Source organism: Octopus bimaculoides, chromosome 3, assembly GCF_046866305.1.
Source record: "Octopus bimaculoides isolate indiv1 chromosome 3, ASM4686630v1, whole genome shotgun sequence".
Lineage (NCBI taxonomy): Eukaryota > Metazoa > Mollusca > Cephalopoda > Octopoda > Octopodidae > Octopus > Octopus bimaculoides.
In genome coordinates this window covers 146,970,675-146,990,934 of record NC_142930.1, presented here as the reverse complement: position 1 = coordinate 146,990,934, position 20,260 = coordinate 146,970,675, and the positions used below count along the sequence as shown (strand labels likewise).

At 36.9% G+C, this 20,260-nt stretch overlaps 1 protein-coding gene across 2 annotated transcripts in view; it reads right to left on the bottom strand.

The window, feature by feature from the left end:
- LOC106879200 (uncharacterized) overlaps window positions 1-20,260 on the bottom strand; it is a 374,932-nt gene that overhangs the window by 272,805 nt on the left and 81,867 nt on the right. For both annotated transcript variants that reach the window (XM_089349772.1, XM_052966714.2), the window contains one exon: window positions 6,212-6,287. In XM_089349772.1, the coding sequence (XP_089205898.1) occupies window positions 6,212-6,287 (76 nt within the window). The remainder of the gene's footprint in view (window positions 1-6,211; window positions 6,288-20,260) is intronic.

Here is a 20,260-nt window from a genome sequence, read left to right as displayed (position 1 = left end):
CTAATGCTCTAATGGTTCTGCTAGTCCACTGCCAATAATAATAATAATAATAGAAATTATTATTAGAAACTAACAAACAAAAATTTGGCAGGAGAGAGGAATCAGTCAACTGTATGGAGCCCAGTACCTAACTGGTACTTAATTTTATCAACCCTAAAAGATGAAAAACAAAGGTGATTTTAGTGGGATTTGAACCCAGAGTGTAAAGAACCAAAATAAATAATATGAGGCATTTTGTCCAATGTTTTAACAATTCTGCCAATCCACCACTCTAATAATAATAATAGTATTCATAATCTTTATTATAGGCACAAGGCCTCAAATCTTAGAGAAGGGAGCTAGGCAATTACATCAACAACAAAAGGATGAAAAGCAAGGTCAACCGTGGCAGAATTTCAACTCAGAATGTAAAGACAGACGAAATGCTTTACAGCATTTCGTCAGGTGTGCTAACAATTCTGCCAGCTCACCACCTTAATGATAATAGCTTCTAATTCATGTGCATAGTTAGCAATTTTATCAATCCTCATCTCCTACTTACAGGAAGGATAAAAGAAAAAGTCCACCTCCAGAGGATCTGAACACTTAACATAGGAAATTGCAGGCCTTGTGTCTATTTTAGAAACTATTATTATTAATATTAGTAGTGTTATTATTATTATTATTATTATTATTATTATTACTATTACTATTATAGACATCGCATAGTATATAATATCATGAGGTTGTTGATTGAAGATATTGTGTCTACTGGGGATTTGTACTGCTTGTCAAGTCACAACAAGGACCTCAGACAGACAGTACTTTACGCAATATGCATGCAGTTCCAGGTAATGCCAACTTTTGCAATACGCTTAAATTGTAGGGTATTTCTAAAGTTTTCAGATGTTTTTTTCCGATTGGCTGGTATTGAACCCAATGCTCTGATGACAATAGGGATAACCTTTATGTTTGACTCTTATAGCTGCCATATCTTAGCGATCTCAATTCTCAGGTCTCCATATTTATCAATCTTTTCTCTTTCTTTCATGATGACATGTTGATCTCCTGGCACCACCACGTCAATTATTAGGCATTCTTGTTTGTCCCTCTTAAAGGTTACTATATCCAGCCTTCAGCGCTCTAACACTTTGTCTGTCTGGAAATCAAAGTCCCAGAGGATTTTTGCGTTCCGCATTTCATCCATTACTTTTTCCAGTGTATGTTGGTGCCATATTATTATTATTATCATTATTATTATTAATAGTGAGTGAGAGAACAATGCATGCCATCAAAGTAACATTGGGGTACAAATATATGAAGCCCAATATACCAGTGCTCCACAGCCAGTATGCCACAGCACACTGGTGTGTCACAAGATGATCCTAGGTGTGCTGCAGTGTAACCTGAATATAAATTTTCCCCCTATACTTTTCATTATATTTTTAGTTCAGGTGTGCCACTGAATTTTGCAGAGTAACTGCAATATTCCCACCATGACTACCACAACATCAAAACCATATGTGCATGACATGGTGATCTCATATGAAGATAAACAGCACATGTCCTTGCAAGTGGGGTCCAATTTTATTCAGGTCAAGTAGCCCATCTTGCTCAAAAGGTCCCTGAATAGGGTTTGTTTAAAGATAATGAATGAATCACCCATGTTTCCAGAGATGAATTATTTAAGCCCGAAAGCATTCCTTCTCAACACATACCATCAGCCACTAAGGGACATGCTCATCTGGTAATGGTCAAGCGACTGACAAACAAATCTGTGGTATTGAGTAGAGTATTTGCTGTAGCTCATCTTTTATACCAAGACAAAACATATACATGATAACACTTCCAACCAGTTATGGTCAGAAACCATGAGAGCCACTAACTGGTACTGCATCAGGACATTTATTATCATAATTATTATTATTACTATTATTCAGCCTTTCAAAGTCGATAAAATAAGTACCATCATGTACTGGTGTCAATGTAATCGACAAGCCCCTTCCCCAAAAATTTCAGGCCTTGTGCCAATATCAGAAAGGGTTATGATCATCATTATTATCATTATTATTATTTAAGCGATGAATAGAAAAAACAGGAACGTACCACACTAAATATATACATATTATGGTATTTAGCTGCCTCTTTACATTCTGAGTTGAAATCCTGCCAAGCTCCTCAACCTTATCTTCCATCCTTTTGGGTTTGATAAAGCAAATAGCAGCCATGCACTGAGGACAAGCCATTTGAGTATATCTTTTGCCCCACAGAGATTTTTAAAGAAATCAGTAAAGAAATAATTAATATCATCAACATGGATTAATGCAAGAATTCTCATAGCATACACAAATACCTGCCCTGACATATACACACACAACCACAAACATACAAAAACACGGAGTCACGAACATACAATCACACACACACACACACACACACACACACACACACACACACACACACACACATAAAATTCATTGTAATTTCAGAAATTTTTGTTAAGTTTATTTAGAAAGATAAAATCAATTGGGATTCCTGATGAGCCAGAGAAATGAGGGGAGAACTGAGATTAAAAAAAAAACACACAAGAGAGTGAGAGGTGAAAAGTAGGTGAGAGAGAGGGTGGAAGGATGTGTGTGAGAGAGAGAGAAAGGTGACAGACAGACAGAAGAATACAAACAATACACATAAAATATAATTGTCATCATTTTACAACCATTTTTTCACACTCGAATGGATTGAATGGGTTGCATATCTCACAAAGTACTGTGGTCCTTTGTTGTAAGGCACACACAACAATGAAAAAAAAAAAAGAAAAACAAGCCAACACTTGGTGCATAAATCATTATTCTGCTGTGGTTTAAATGGAAAGGTATGTTCTTTCCAACTGATATAATCATCCAGAAACGAGAGGCACAGTGATTGAACTACATTTACTGATCACATAGTCAGAGGTTCAAACTTTGCTACAGTCATAAATAGTATTTTGTTTTTAGACAAAGTACAATATACTTCTGAGATAATCTCCCAAGTTAACAAGCTCTACTCCTAACTTACATGCCAACCAATTAACTCTTCTGATATTAATCTGCCTGACATCATCTCGTGTCTCATAGAGACAAAGTGGCCAAAGCCAGTGGCACATGAAAAGCACCCTTTGAGTTTTGGGCTTCAAGGAGGCAATGACAAGTGACCGAGACCTTTGGCATTATGCCATGCTTGAGAAGAAGACCCATTAAGCCAGGTGAAATCGTAGTCATGGCAGATACTGGTGTCGCACAACTGGTACCCATGCTGGTGGCACATAAAAGGCACCCACTACACCATTGGAGTGGTTGACATTAGGAAGAACATCCAGCCATAGAAACCATGCCAAATCAGAAGGCAGCAAGCTGGCAGAAACGTTAGCGCTCCGGGCGAAATGCTTAGCGGTATTTCGTCTGCCGCTACGATCTGAGTTCAAATTCTGCCGAAGTCAACTTCACCTTTATATATATTTATACACACACACACATGCATGCACGCACGCACACACACAGCAGCTTCTTTCAGTTTTCATAACCAAATCCACTCACAAGGCTTTGGTCAACCCAGGGCTAATGTAAAAGACACTTGCTCAAAATACTACACAGTGAAATTGAACGTGGAACTGCATGGTTGGGAACCTAATTTCTCAACCATATACCTTTGCTTGCATCAGTGTATATGAACAGCAGACCATTACGAGTAACAGCTGTGCTAAATAAATTTTTCAATTTAAAAAGAAAAAAAAATTTTTTTTAATTTATTTATAATGTTGAGTTCAAGTTTTCCTACAGTTAGTAAGCTGAGAATATCAATAATACCACAGACCAGTTAATTCTACAACTACCAACCAAAACATACATATATATATATATATATATACACACACACACACACACACAAACACAAATGCTTGTACACATGTATGTATATTAAGGTGTAGCAGAATGAAAAAAATCCTGTTTTTAGATGATTACTTAAAGAAAAGCAAAAAGAAATCCTGTAAGTAAATAAATAAATAAATAAATAAATAAATAAATAAATAAATACAAATAAATAACAACAAAAGAAACAAAAAAAACCTATGGAAATCGGATAGATAGAAATGAGATTTTAGATTTTAGCACAACATGAACATCCACAGAGCACCCATACTGTCTCCTCAACTACAATGGGAAAAGATTGGGAATATTCGTCAAAATGACAGAACACTTAACAGCTAAAGACACAAGAGAAATCAGGTAATCCTTAAAGACAGGAATACCATAATTGTGATTGAGTACTTACTACCTAAACAGAAACAGTGTATCTATACTTAGTGGAGAGAGAGAGAGAGGGAGAGCAAGCAAGTTAAGAATACAAGGAGTTGGAGGTGGCAGAAGGAGAATATAGAGGAAGGGAACAGACAACTAATGCAATATTATTATCATAAATAACAATAATAATAATAATAATAATAATAATAAAGAAAACAATAATGATGAAAAATGTATTTCTTCAACAAAACTTCTTAGGAAGGAGAGGAATCCTGAGTGTTGAACTAGAGGATGACAAATATTCGCCTTTTAATAATGACACACACACTCAAGATTAGGTTGTTGTTTTTTTTTCTCCCTGTGGACAAGGAGCAATCCTCATGGAACCCAGAACTATCATGTCTCATATCAGTAAGTTTAGCCTCTCAGGCTTACACTAAGATATACAATTTTCAACACCCATAATGGTTAATTGGGAGGAAAAAAACATGTAATAAAACCATTCATCTCACCCTCACACCACACATAATATACACATAGATACACACACACACACTTAAGATATAATTTTATTTTTCATATATATATATATATATATATATATATATATATTGCCATTGGGATATAGAGGAATGAATCTAAATATAGCAAAGTAAATAAATTCTTTAGCATTTGTCAGCCAGCTAATATCATCATCATCATCATGTTTGCTTTCCCAACCCATACCAGCATGAAAACAGACATCAAATGGTGATGATATTGTTGACGCATCATCTAGATCTAGTTTGGTTTTTAGTTGGAGTTACTATCCTCCAAGGCAGATCTGAAGACATCGCAATCTCACATTCCATTTTTAATATGATTTCTATGGCTGGATGTCCTTCCTGTCACCAATGATTCTATGGAGTACCGAAAGTATTTTATCATGGCAGGGCCTTTCTATCTATGTTGTCTCCGTACACTCACTCACCAGCACCAGCAAGAATTAAGCCTTTTTGATACCAACCTCCCTAAGGCCACCCCTAGTTCTGTGGCACAAACTTTCTCTTATAATAAAGAGATCTAATGAAAACCTTCCATTAAAATTCCTTGCTTATTGGTGTTAGGAAGTGTGGTCAACCACAGAAACCATACCAAAGCAGATACTGGGACACAATGCAGTTCTTGGACCCATCAGATCCTACTAAACCATGCAACCTATGCCAACATGGGACATGGATACTGTTTAACTGTGGCCATACTGGAACACCCCCATTAGTCGAGCAAATTGACCCCAGGACTTATTCTTTGTAAGCCTAGTATTTATTCTATCAGTTTCCTTTGCCGAACCGCTAAGTTACAGGAATGCAAACACACCAGCATCGGTTGTCAAGCGATGTTGGGGTACAAACACAGACACACACACACACATATACATACATATATACGACAGGCTTCTTTCAGTTTCCATCTACCAAATCCACTCACAAGGCTTTGGTCGGCCCGAGGCTAAAGTAGAAGACACTTGCCCAAGATGCAACACAGTGGGATTGAACCCGGAACCATGTGGTTGGTAAGCAAGCTACTTACCACACAGCCACTCCTGCGCCTATGATGTTAAATTATAGATGATGATGATGATGATGATGATGATGATGATGATGATGATGATGGTGGTGGTGGCGGTGGTGGTGAATTTTACAAACTTTTTCATTATTTTCAAATGTAATTGAAACAATGTTCTTTTTCTTTTCACAGAAATATAACAAAAGGGTTAAACAGTCCCTACTTTTCTATATTCTACTCATTTGAGAGAGAGAAAGAGCGAGAGAGAAAGAGAGAAAGAGCGAGAGAGAAAGGAAGGGAGGCTGAGTCCCTACCAATAAAGTAGGAAGATAAATGAAAACTTCAGCAGATTACAAAAAAATGTTGTTAGAGGGCAAACAAAACAAAAAAAAAGGAAAGCAATTTACTTGCAACATTTCCAAGAGCACCATTTGTCATTTTCAGTGGGTTTAACTCCTCCATTAGAGGCAGCATCAGGAAAGGCTGAAATAAAACACAAAAGATATAAATATATATACATATATATATATATATATAGAGAGAGAGAGAGAGAGAATTTACATTGATTACATGTGCAGAAACAAGGGATTTATAGTTTTATCACAACAGCAGCAGCAGTTAAAGGAACAGACTGAAATGAAACTAGGGAATAAAATATACACAAGTGGGGTTTATATTTTATATAAAGAATTCCCCAGAGAAAGAGAAGTCTTCTTTTTATGCTTACTGTCTTAGAGAGAGAGAGAGAGAGAGTGTGTGTGTGTGTGTGTACACACAATTTAGATGTATGTTGCATACATAAATGGAAGGAGCCTGTACATGGTCATTCAATTCACAAGAAATAACAGTCAAATCTCCCTTAAATCGCATTACACTTTAAATAGAAAAACACATGCTAGAGTGGATCTCAACCATTTTTTTTGCCTATGGACCCCTTTGATTCCTGTTTTGGCCTACTGGACCTACTTAGACATTCACTGTGTATAAAAAAAGAATTTACTGTAATTTTGCAAGTAAATATTAGGCGTAGGAGTGGCTGTGTGGTAAGTAGCTTGCTTACCAACCACATGGCTCCGGGTTCAGTCCCACTGTGTGGCACCTTGGCCAAATGTCTTCTACTATAGCCTCGGGCCGACCAAAACTTTGTGAATGAATTTGGTAGACGAAAACTGAAAGAAGCCCGTCATATATATGTATATATATATGTGTGTATGTGTGTATATATTATATTTGTGTGTCTGTGTTTGTCTCCCAACATCACTTGACAACCGATGCTGGTGTGTTTACATCCCTGTAACTTAGCGGTTCGGCAAAAGAGACCGATAGAATAAGTACTAGGCTTACAAAGAATAAGTACTGGAGTCAATTTGCTCGACTAAAGGTGGTGCTCCAGCATGGCTACAGTCATATGACTGAAACAAGTAAAAGAGAGAGTATTGAAGGCTGATCTCAAAGCACTACTCAAGAAGACCCATCCGCCACAGCAGAATTGATACTGGTGTTGGTGCCACAGAAAAAGCACTCATGCTGGTGCCATGTTAAAAGCACCCAGTACACTCTATGGAGTGGTTGGTGTTAGGGTTGGTGTTAGGAAGGGCATACAGCCATAGAAACCATACCAAAACAGACAATGGAAACTGGTGCAGCCCCAGGCCTTACCAGCTCCAGTTAAGCCAGCCAACAAAATCTTATATAAGGAATAGTAATGAATTAGCTTAGAGGATATGGTTATTGGACTACAAACAGAAAGGGTTTTAGTTCAAACCCATTGTAGAGACTTCATTGTATACTCACACAATACATGTAATTCTACATAACTAAAATCAACCCTCAAGAATAGGTAGTATATACCCGGAAAATACTACCCAACTTATGCAACAATAAATCTCATCCACTTTATACCACAGGGATAGAATTAAGAATTCTATAATAAAGGTCCTTTTTTTTTTTTAATTTTCTTTTAACCTTTTAGCATCCAAATCACTTGTCAAATGTAAGCACACTGGACAAAATACTTAATGGCATTTCTTCTTTATGTTCTGAGTTCAAATTCTGCCACGGTTGACTTTTCATCTTTTTGGGGTTGATGAAATAAGTATCAGTTGAGCACTGGGGTCAATGTAATTGACTGGTCCATCCCACAAAAATTTCAAGCCTTGTGCTTTATATATAGTAAAAAGGATTATTTTAAATTAATCATGCATTATCTCATAGCTTTCAAATTTTTATATAGTTGTTTATTTTTAGGTGTGAGAGACCAGATGTGACCAGTTTGAACATAAGACAGGTAGAATATTTGGGCCATACATGACCAGTTGAAATGCTGTAGAGTTAACACAGTCATCAGAACTTTTAATGGCCACCAAATAAAGGATGCTATCCTCAAACCATAGATTTGCACCAAAATGCCCCCCCCCCACCACACACACCGAACACTTGTAGCATTGTAGCCGCACACCCGCTCAGTGCAAAAGGCATTCAAGGGCTAGGTGTGGTGACATTAAATCAGATGACAGATAATGTCTACTATCCAAAAACAGGAACAGTCTCACCAACTGGTTCTCACACAGCTGCCATGTATCCAATTTCACTCTCAGTAATTTGGTCGACTCCAAACTCTAGAAGACACTTCTCCAAGGTGTTGTACAGTAAGACTGAACCTGAAAGGTAGCGAGCCTGCTTAGCGGTATTGACGTTCTGAGTTCAAATCCCGCCGAGGTTGACTTTGCCTTTCATCCTTTCAGGGTCGATAAATTAAGTACCAGTTACGCACTAGGGTTGATATAATCGACTTAATCCCTTTGTTTGTCTCCTCTATGTTTAGCCCCTTGTGGGCAATAAAGAAATTAGATTGAACCTGAAACCATATGGTTATGAAGAAGTTTATGATCATACAACTGGGAACTAAATTTAAAACTTCAGAAAGCAAGACATCTGCTAAGTATTCACTCAATAACCTTTGCGATGCAGTAACTGCACTTATCAGTCATGTACTGCATCCTAGCAACATTTGAAGTTAACAGTTATTGATGCTGTTGTTAACCTTAGCTATATCTGATCTGGGCTGCTTGGGTTGAATTACAGACCTGTTTAAAATCATCATTATAATGAAATAACCTTCTTTAGGGAGGAGTCTAATACAACAGCAAATATACCGAACTTAAATGAGTAGAAATAATTTAAGAATAAAAAGTACTCCCCCTAGTACAGGGGTTTTCAAACTTTTTGACTTGCAGACTCCTTTATATTTCAGGCTTTACTTTAGGGACCTCCTTATAAACGCTTATGAAATTTATACATAAATATTTGCTTAAAATAACATATTTTTACATTTATTTATTTAACAGTATTTAACAAATAGGTTTATTGTCAATTAAAAGATTTCGATTAAAAAACATATATAAAATCAAATCGCCCATAAAAAGTATTTGCTGTCCACGGACCCCTTGTCTTGTCCATGCGGACCCCCTGTGGTCCGCGGACCACAGTTTGAAAACCCCTGCCCTAGTATATAACTATGATGATGACAATTGTTGCCATATTATCTTAGGGAAAGAACACACTGGACATTGATCCAAGATACATTATGTCTCTAAAACAAAAGCGAAATTTTCACCGCTGGAAATACCTTTTGATTATAAGACTGCTTGATTGGAGCTGGCCTCAGGTCAAATCATAACAATGACAACAATCAAATGATCTAACTGCACCAAGAGAGCCCCTTAAGTACACAACAAAACAGTTACAGCGCATTTAAGCTCAAAACTTATGAATTGATAGCTCAAACAGAGCTGTCTCAGACAAGCTATCCATCAATAATAACTGCCACTTTACTAATCTCACAAAATTTAGTCAGTTCTGTGCCTAATGGTCACATCTAATGTTGTTAGAAATATAAAAATGATTACCATATTCCAATATAAAAAGCATGGGTTATATAACTAAATAAATGAACAAATAAATAAAAGTAATATTGATTCTTCTGATAGATATAGTGCAAACATATAACACTGTGCATTCAAGTTTAAAGTTCAGGAAGATTTACATATTACATAGCATCTTATCTATGTTATCTGTGTGTACTTTTATGTATCGTGTGTATGTGTGTGTGCACGTGTGTGTGTGTGTATGTGTGTGTGCACTTTTATGTATCGTGTGTGTGTGTGTGTGTGTGTGTGTGTGTGTGTGTGTGTGTATAAAATAACTAATGTAACACTTCAGAGTGCAACTTGTCCTGATATCCAAGAGAAAAATATGCTAGTTTCAACAATATACACATACAGGCATGATTTTATACACACACACACACACACACACACACACACACACACACACACACATACATACATACATACATACATACATACATACATATATATATATATATATATATATGTGCTAAAACACACATACAAACATGGTGTTTTGAACATCTACTTTACAAAACTATTGACACACAAAAGAAAAAAGGTGGTTTAGTACAAGTAACAAAATAATGAAGAGTGAGAGGAGGAAAAGTTGGAGTAAAGAGAGAAAGAAAAGCAGACATGGCGAGAGGAAGACAGAACCACAAAATGGTTCTCTGGAACTCTCAATGGAAGTATGAGTTCAACCTACCTCCCCCCATTCAGATATCAGCGGCAGTACCACCACCACTACATCACCATCCCCGCAACAACCATGGTCAAGATAAAATTGATGGAATGAAACTAAGACCATTTTAACAGACAAGAAGCATTAATGTTAAGCTAAGTTGATATGTTACAGTTCTTTAATAACAGACAAGATGAAAGAGGGGAAAGCGCATGTGTGGGGGAGGGTGATAAAAAGAAGAAGAAAAAAATCTCATGATAAAGAAGAACAAAGAGAGGAAGAAGAAGAGACACCATTAAAAGCAATAATAGAGTAGTGAGGAAGCTAATGTCAGGGAGAAGATCTAACCACAATTGACTAGATAAAAGATCAATATCACTAATCATAAAAAGCAGAAGAAGATATACATTAAATCTCAATACAACAATATGGCAATCCCTTTATGTACAAAATTCCATGGTTTTCTGCTTAGTTTTAATTTGTACAAAGTTTTTTTTTCTTTGTTGCTGCTATTGTTAATTTACTTTTCTTTTATGTGTGTGTGTGTGTGTGTGTGTGTGTGTGTGTGTGTGTGTGTGTGTGTGTGTGTGTGTGTGTGTGTGTGTGTGTGTGTGTGTTTATGTTAGTACAATCAAATGTTATAGAGCAAGACGCAAACATTTGCTAAGAAGAGACAACAAAATGGTGGTATGAGGTCACTGCTTGAAGACATTTACTTCAGATACACCACTTACTGCCATTGGAAAAGGCATAAACATCACACAACTTCAATTTCATCTTCTCACAAGTAAAATAAGCAGCAAATATATTTGACCTTTTCTGCTAAATTGTGTGATATTTTGAGTTATAGTTCTAATTGTTTTTGACATGTCAAGGAATGACGATTCTTTTGCCGTGCTGCCAAAGGGAGACAATTTTCCAACCATGCTGCAAAGAAGAGACAATTCTGTAATCAAGCTGCCAAAGGGGTACCAATTTGACTGGGATATTGCTGAAGAGTATGGACAGTACAGTCATCGTATGGTCAAGGGATGACAATTCAGTTACTATACTGCCAGAACTGTCGTCCTGCTACCATACTACAAAGGAACAACAATTCTACAACACAATGCTACCAAGTAATGCTAATTCTGCTACTAATACTGCCATGGCTTTTGGCAATCTCATCAGGCAGAAAAAAAAACAATCAGATTTGTTGATCTTAGCTACAAATGCCTAAAAGTACTTGCAAATAAACGGACTAATTAACACAAAAGTCACTCTCAAACAACACACTCAAACCTCTGACCCACAGACATGCTGTCTCCCCATTGCCTTTGCTGCAGTGTGACCTCTGCTCCTCAAAGCACACTGATCTTATCCAGCTTCCACACAGGCATTCCTGACTCAATCCATCTTGTCTTGTCGCCCCTGCCCTTGAGTCAAAAGCTCACCAACCATAACCTTCAGTTCCTGCAGCAGCCACTAGGTCCAGTTCTTCCTCTCCAGTTATTTCCTGCAGCTAGAAACTAAAAACTACAGATACAGCACCACCTTTCCAGATACCAATGGTCAAGAACCTCTTATAATCCATAATTTATCAGTAAGAACTTCTAATTTCTGTAGTTGCTACACTAGTTTACTGGGCAGCTCTATTCCACAGTACCTTGTACTGAACAGGATTAATAAGCTTGTGTTATCTATACAAGTACCTGTATTTCATATACTTATTGAAGTAAATTTGATGTTTGTTTAATTTAGAGGTGACACCCCTCATGCATTCAGTAATCTTGGAAGGGTTTGGAATAGAAAGTTCCAGAAAATCCATGCTGTACCTGTATTAAAAAAAAAACATATTAACCAGTTTTGGAAGGCCTGCAAAAGAACACAGGCATAGATCTTGGTTTAAATTACTATATTATACAGGTCAATCACTGGTATAAATCTGATAAATTTCAACAAGACCTAATAATATAGCATGTCATGTAACATGATTATCAGACATTTCTGTATGTGAAAACATATTGTTTATAGCTTAGTATTTAGTTTAAATGCAAAAAAGGGAAGGAAAAAACGATATGTGGGTTATAGCACAATTATATGATAAACACCAAATATGCTTCCAGCACAGAAATGTTTGATGATTAACAAGGCATTCCACAAGTCTAATAAAAATTAATGGATGCCTATCAAAGTAAAAATCAGCATTATATTTTGGTACAACAGCTTGCACAACTGATTACATATACCTGAGTTCAAACAAGCATTGTTGTGTCTATCGACAAAAGACCAACCAATTCATACTTCTTCAGTCTGCTAAGCTCACAAACAGGTTCTAATTTTACCAATGCAGTTGTATTGTTAATATAAAGCAGAAAAGAGCATCTAGCAGCAAACAGAATTTCTTCTGCAATACATAAATTTGCATTAAAACAAAAAATAAAAAATTTTTTTTAAATGTTAATAAATCCAGCCATACCAGTATATGGGGCAGAGGTTGGATAAAAACAGTAGAACTTGTTATTATTAAATATTGTTTAGAATTCATTTTACCATATTTGCTTCAGGGCTTGCTTACACCCCCTACACTGGGAGAAATGTTGCAGTTGATTGTCTTCTTGTTGTGAACCAACTATGAGGTAAAAGAAAAGTACCTAACCTGTTTTTGTTAGTCTGGTGAAACTGGAATTAAATAGAGTTATACGTCTCGCTCACAGGCATCACACAGTTACTATGATGGTATATCTTAGATTTATGATCACATAGTACGCTTGTGTGGAGGCGCAATGGCCCAGTGGTTAGGGCAGCGGACTCGTGGTCATAGGATCGCGGTTTCGATTCCCAGACCGGGTGCTATGAGTGTTTATTGAGCGAAAACACCTAAAAGCTCCACGAAGCTCCGGCAGGGGATGGTGGCTAACCCTGCTGTACTCTTCCACCACAACTTTCTCTCACTCTTTCTTCCTGTTTCTGTTATGCCTGTAATTCAAAGGGTCAGCCTTGTCACACTGCGTCACGCTGAATATCCCCGAGAACTACGTCAAGGGTACATGTGTCTGTGGAGTGCTCAGCCACTTGCACGTTAATTTCACGAGCAAGCTGTTCCGTTGATCGATCAACTGGAACCCTCGACATCGTAAGCAACGAAATTCCAACAACAAGTACTCCTGTGACATTCTTAATTGGCCATCTGCAAAGCTTTCTATTCTTTAATAAAGGGAGTATGATTAATATGGGAAGCTGCATGGTATTTGATCATGTTTGCTAGTGAGATGCTAATGTGATGTGTTTATATACACATAAACAATAGTTTCCTGTAAATAAACATTCACACATGTTTTATTATCATTTAGTTAAAAGAAAAGAGGAAAACCGAAGGCTTTTCCAGGCTCTTGCACATGGATGAGATCAACATTCTTACTTTTCAGTTTAAACTACTGAGTTAATGCTACTGTTTAACTGAGTCTATAATTCATTATTGCCCACAAGGGGCTAAACATAGAGGGGACAAACAAGGACAAACAAAGGGATTAAGTCGATTACATCGACCTCAGTATGTAACTGGTACTTGTTTAATCGACCCTGAAAGGATGAAAGGCAAAGTTGACCTCGGCGGAATTTGAACTCGGAATGTAGCGGCAGACGAAATACCGCTAACCATTTCGCCTGGCGTGCTAACGATTCTGCCAGCAATAACTGAGTCTAGTATATGATATAATCTCCCTATTACATAAAGATAAAAAGACAAAAAAAAAAAAAAAGTAACCACTGTGAGTACTGCACTCAGTAATATAACCATTCTGCTAATGGTGAAATCTTCATGCCAATATTAAGCTTTACGACTGCTATTACTGCTACTTCTACTCCTTCATTAAGTCTTTGAGACATATAGTTATGTACATGTTCAGATGAGTCAACAACTGAGCCTTGTACACGGTTGGTTTCATAAGCAGAAGATAAATATAGCTGTCAAAGCTACCTCACATCACAACCCCAGTCTTTCAATAATCAAAAACAAACAAAAAAAATTTTCTTTTAAAACACCAATAATATAGCCCTGATGCTCAAATTAAAATTGGGATGAGCATAGCTGGAATACCTCTGATCAATCGGTCTTCTTGAACAGAGCTGAAATGCGGTAAAATAATTTCTTTGCTAACATATGCACAGACATGGCTTCAGGTTCAGCTCCACTGCACAGCACTTTGGGCAAGTGTCTTCTAGTATAGCCGTGAACTGACAAATGCCTTGCAAGTGAATTTGGGAGATGGAAACTGTGTGTAAGCCTTTGACTGACCGATGGATGGATCGATCGATCGATTGGTCGATCTTTGTGCTGGTCGCCCCACCACCACCATTTGACCAATGGTACTGGTTTGTTTTCCCCCACCCACCCACCTTAACTCCAACAAAAAAAAAACAATAGACTTTAAAAAATAGTACTAGAGACAATTTGTTTGATAAAAACCTGTTAAGGCATTGCTATGACTGAAACAAGTAAAAAAAACAAGTAAAAAGATAAAATAGATAAGCACAAGGCTGAAACTTTGAAGAGAAGAGGAAGGCTTAATCAAATTTATATAAATAGGCATAGGAGTGGCTGTGTGGTAAGTAGCTTGCTTACCAACCATATACATGGTTCTGGGTTCAGTCCCACTGCGTGGCACCTTGGGTAAGTGTCTTCTATAGCCTCGGGCCGACCAAGCCTTGTGAGTGGATTTGGTAGACGGAAACTGAAAGAAGTCCGTCGTATATATGTATATATATATATGTGTGTATGTATGTGTTTGTGTGTCTGTGTTTGTCCCCCCACCATCGCTTGACAACCGATAGTGGTGTGTTTACGTCCCTGTAACTTAGCGGTTCGGCAAAAGAGACCGATAGAATAAGTACTAGGCTTCCAAAGAATAAGTCCTGGGGTCGATTTGCTCGACTAAAGGCGGTGCTCCAGCATGGCTGCAGTCAAATGACTGAAACAAGTAAAAAAAAAAAAATCTCCAGAAAGATCAAACGCAAAGTTAACCTCAGCGGGATCTGAACCCAGAACACAGACGTCCAGAACAAATCACTTGCAATGCATTCTACCTACTGCTGTACAACACTGCCAATTCACCACTCTTCCTGGAGAGAGGTGTTATGGTTATATACACACAAATATTCCAACTATAGGCATAAATATTCCAAAGTAAATATTCAAACAAACAGTTGGTGGTAATGGCATGTGAGGCAATTCAATAAGGTATTTTTCTCCAATATACACACACCTACAAATCATAACATGTCAATATTATGTAGTTCTTGCATGAAAGAGAGGTAAGTTCATTACAGATATATGTAGCTTTTATATAGACAATAATACACTTCACATGCCTGATCACAATTAATCCATAGTTGAGCTATAGATTAATCACTTCCGAGAAGGATCTTGATCTTTTTATTTTCATTGCTGTTGTTATCGTTGTTGGTAATCAGTATTACATTACAAATAGAATAATAATAGCTGAACACCACCAAAGTAAAGAAAACAACACCTTCGCTCAGCTGCTGTACACTTACAAACACAAACATGACCACACACACAGAGAAGGTAAAGCATATACAGACAAAGCAAAACGTAGACACAGCCCAGGCAAAAACAAAGTAAAACACACACAGAGACAAAGTAAAACACACACACACACACACGCACACGGATAAAACATACACATACAGAGAGAGAGAGAGAGAGAGAGAGAAGAAAAACACATACAGAAGTAAAATACAAACAGAAACAAAACACCTGCACACATTGCTTAAGCTCTAGTAAAAAAGAAAAGAAAAAAAACTAATCATTATGTGCAGGCATGACTGTTTGATTAAGATGCTAGCTTTGCGACCATGTGGTTTTGAGTTCAGTCCCACTATGCAGCACCCTGGGAAAATTATTGCCTTGTGAGTGAATATAGTAAACAGAAAGCGTGTGGAAGCCTAAGATTGTATCATTGTGTGTTGCTAAATAAATCTTTGCAAGTCCATGTCTCATCATTCAGGTCCCTACCCTAACCCCTTCAATTACTCCTTTCTCCCTGAAAAAATGAAATCTCAGAAATTCACTTCCCAATCATAGATATATTCACATGCATCAATTTCGTAAGTATTGTAGGACCAGCAACCATCATGATCACAGCTCTTTCATATAAGACACACACATATATGGGAAAAACTTTATCTTACAAACAGTTGTCTTAATTCACATATAGTTATACACTTGGGCTATAATTTTGAATACTTAATTGGTAAATTTTGAATACCTAAATGGTAAATTAGTATTTCTCTGAAGAACTACTTGTGAAACAAGACAGCTGGCTTGTAAGAATGAATATTATTTGATAAAACTTCACAAATGTATTTGTATTGAGTACTTTTCATTCACAATGTCAGTAATAACTGTATTTAACCATATATATTTATATATATCACCATCATTGTTTAACGTCCACTTTCCATGCTGGCATGGGTTGGATGAAGAAATGTATATACATATGCACAGCGCTCATCGTGTGAAAAGCATTCTACAGCCTGATGCCCTTCCTGATGCCAACCCCCACCTGTTGCCAAGCGAGGTAGTTTTTTCCCTCTCTCTCTCTCTATCGGAGAGGCACAAGCACCTACACTCACATATACACACGTGGCAGTAACTTCCAGCTATCAAATTCAATCACAAAGCTTCAGTCGGTCTGGGGCTATAGCAGAAGATACCTGCCCAGGGTGCCATGCGGTGGGACTGAACCCAAAACTATGTAGTTGGGAAGCAAGCTTCCTAACCACACAGCCATGCCCGTGCCTACATATATACATTATATATAAGGCGGTGAGCTGGCAGAAATGTTAGCACGCCGGGCAAAATGCTTAGTGGTATTTCGTGTCTTTACATTCTGAATTGAAATTCTGAGGTCAACTTTGCCTTTCATCTTTACGGGGTCATATAGAGACAGTCAGCCAAACACACAGGCACACAGGCATGCATGAACACACACACACACACACACACACACACACACACAGAGGCTTAGCACAGATTTCATCTATCAAACTCACTCAAAAGACATTAACTGTCCTAGGGTTATAGTAAAAGACACTCGCCCATTCTATTTAACACTGATTGTGAAGGTCGATGTGCTCAACTAATTTACAACATAGTCAAGCATTCAAACATTACAAACTATAAAGCTTAGGTGTTAAATGCATATGAACAAGGCACATCATTCTACTTGCTTCAGTCAGCAAGGCTGACAAAGCATTGACTAAGAGCAGATTGGATTTCTTTAATAGTTGGATGCTTAACAATAGAAAAGACATCCAGCTGTAAAAGTAATTTGCAAAAACAATATGCAAAAGCAATGAGCTGAAGAAGGAAAAAAAAAAAGAACTATCTTATTCATGGAAGCATCAATGGAAATACATGCAACAAATGCGTGTGTGTAAGCATGTATGACTGTATTGAATGAAATAATGCTTAGTCTTATGATGGTATACAAAGATGTTGTCAACCTGCAAAACAATGCAGGTAATTCAGTGTTCAAACAAAAGGAGCAACAATTTAATCCAGGTGAGAGAATCTCACAAGACCACACTTCTCATAATGCATACATAATTTTGCAAACAAAAATCATTTTAATTAATTGTACCGTCACTTTCTTGAGTTCAAAGCACACGTACTAAAACTACAGGATAATCCAGTAGTACACCAGCAGATTACATAAGATTATTTCTGTTACCATAGCAATACCTCATGAGCAATTAAAACTAATCCAATCAAGTGAAAAAAAAAATACTTAATTATGATACAGTGCTGTGCACCTGAGTAATGAAAAGATCTAAAAACAAAAACAAAAATCAAAGGCCATGTTTATGAGAAAACATCTAGTCAAGATGGCTGAAAAACTAAAAATAAAATTAATAAAAACTTAGAAAAAGTTTAAACAGCAAAGAAAAAAAACAAAGCTAAATTCAATATGAACATAATCCACACTATAATCCACAGCTTAAGGCCAAATAATAGGATGAGAAGACACATCAACATGAATGAAGAGGAGAAAAAGAGAGAGAGAGACTAATATATGTCAAAGAAACAACATAGGAATGAAGACTCATGGGAGTTATTTTTCGTCTTCAGTTAGTTCTTTGAAGTATCATCCAGTCCATCATTCCTGCTGCTGCTGCTGCTGCTATTAACAACAATAACAGCAGCAGCATCCTTAATTTGTTTAGGGATTTTTTGTTTTTTTGTTGTTGTCTTTTAATGCAGAAGACAGCATGGAATTTTTAAGTCAGTCATTTATCAATTTAAACAGTCGAAGAAATGGAGGTAAAGTCAGTTCAATTGGAAAACTGAATTTTTGAGTGAGAGCACTTCATTTTAACACACTCACAAACAAACAAAAAGCAAATTCTAGAAACTCAAGAATAATAGAGATTAGTAAAAAAAACAAAAAAAAAACAACTAAGAAATAATTATTTATATTATTTACATTTGACGGATATTTGTCCTCATCTTGTTTGTTGTTAACACAACGTTTCGGCTGATATACAAGAAATAATTAACAAACAATTTGCTGGCTTAAATGTTACAGATGAATTTCTCGCTTTTCATCCTTTGAATAGACTTCGATAACAATAATCATATTTAATTTGTTAAATGTGAACAGTCCCCAGAGTTGAACCTGCTTTCTCCCTTTGCAACATATCTACTACAGTTTAAATAGTTGCTTTTGGATTAGAACTCTGGCCAGTACTGTTTAAGATTTTGTGCCACAAAGCCTTTAACCCTTTAGCATTCAGATAACTCATTCAAATGTAATGCCTATTTATCCACATTGTTTTGAATTAATCATGCATTACTTCATGGCTTTAGAATGTCAGTGCTGTGATTGCTATTTTTAGAATGACATTGTAGGGTAGGTGTAAGAGGCTGGGTTTGATCAGTTTGAACATGAATCAGGTAGAATATTTGGGTTACCTTTGACTACTTTAACTGTTCAAAGTCTTGCCACAGAATGAACACTTTAAACAAAGCATATATTATCAAGATTTCTAGTCATTAGTATTCTGCCTTTATCGTAGGCACATTGTTCAACAGAACAGCCAACGAGAGCCCTTATGCAGCCACTTGGCCTGCTAGAAATATCACCCAAATCTCCATCAAATTAGATCCTACTGTCTTAAGAAAGGACACATTGATACTCCTAAAAATATGAGACAGTCACAACTGAAATGCCATTGATTGGTACATTTGATTAGAACTAACCTGGAGCTGAATAGCAACATCTTACGATAATACAGTCCCCATTTTTAAAAATTAGCAATGGACCTACTTCCGTATAGCAATAAAAGGTAAAGAATAAAACACGTACAGAATTAGCAACATCAGCATTTAAAATCCACATTTCCATGCTTGCTTGTAAGAGTCATATAAAATTTGTTCAGGCAGATTCTTTTACACAGTCAAATGCCCTCCCTACTACCAATCTTCACCTGTTTCCAAGCAACTACCCTGTAACTAGACAGGTTTTTCACAGAAGACTGGAAATAAACAACATTGCTAGTATAACAAAGATGCTAAACAAGGCTACACACATACACAAGCACACACACATACACACACACATTGGGCCTCTTTCAGTTTCTTATTTCTTTATTGCCCACAAGGGGCTACACACAGAGGGGACAAACAAGAACAGACAAATAGATTAAGTCAATTATATCAACCCCAGTGCGTAACTGATACTTAATTTATCGACCCCGAAAGGATGAAAGGCAAAGTCAACCTCGGCGGAATTTGAACTCAGAATGTAACGGCAGACGAAACACCGCTAAGCATTTCGCCCAGCGTGCTAACATTTCTG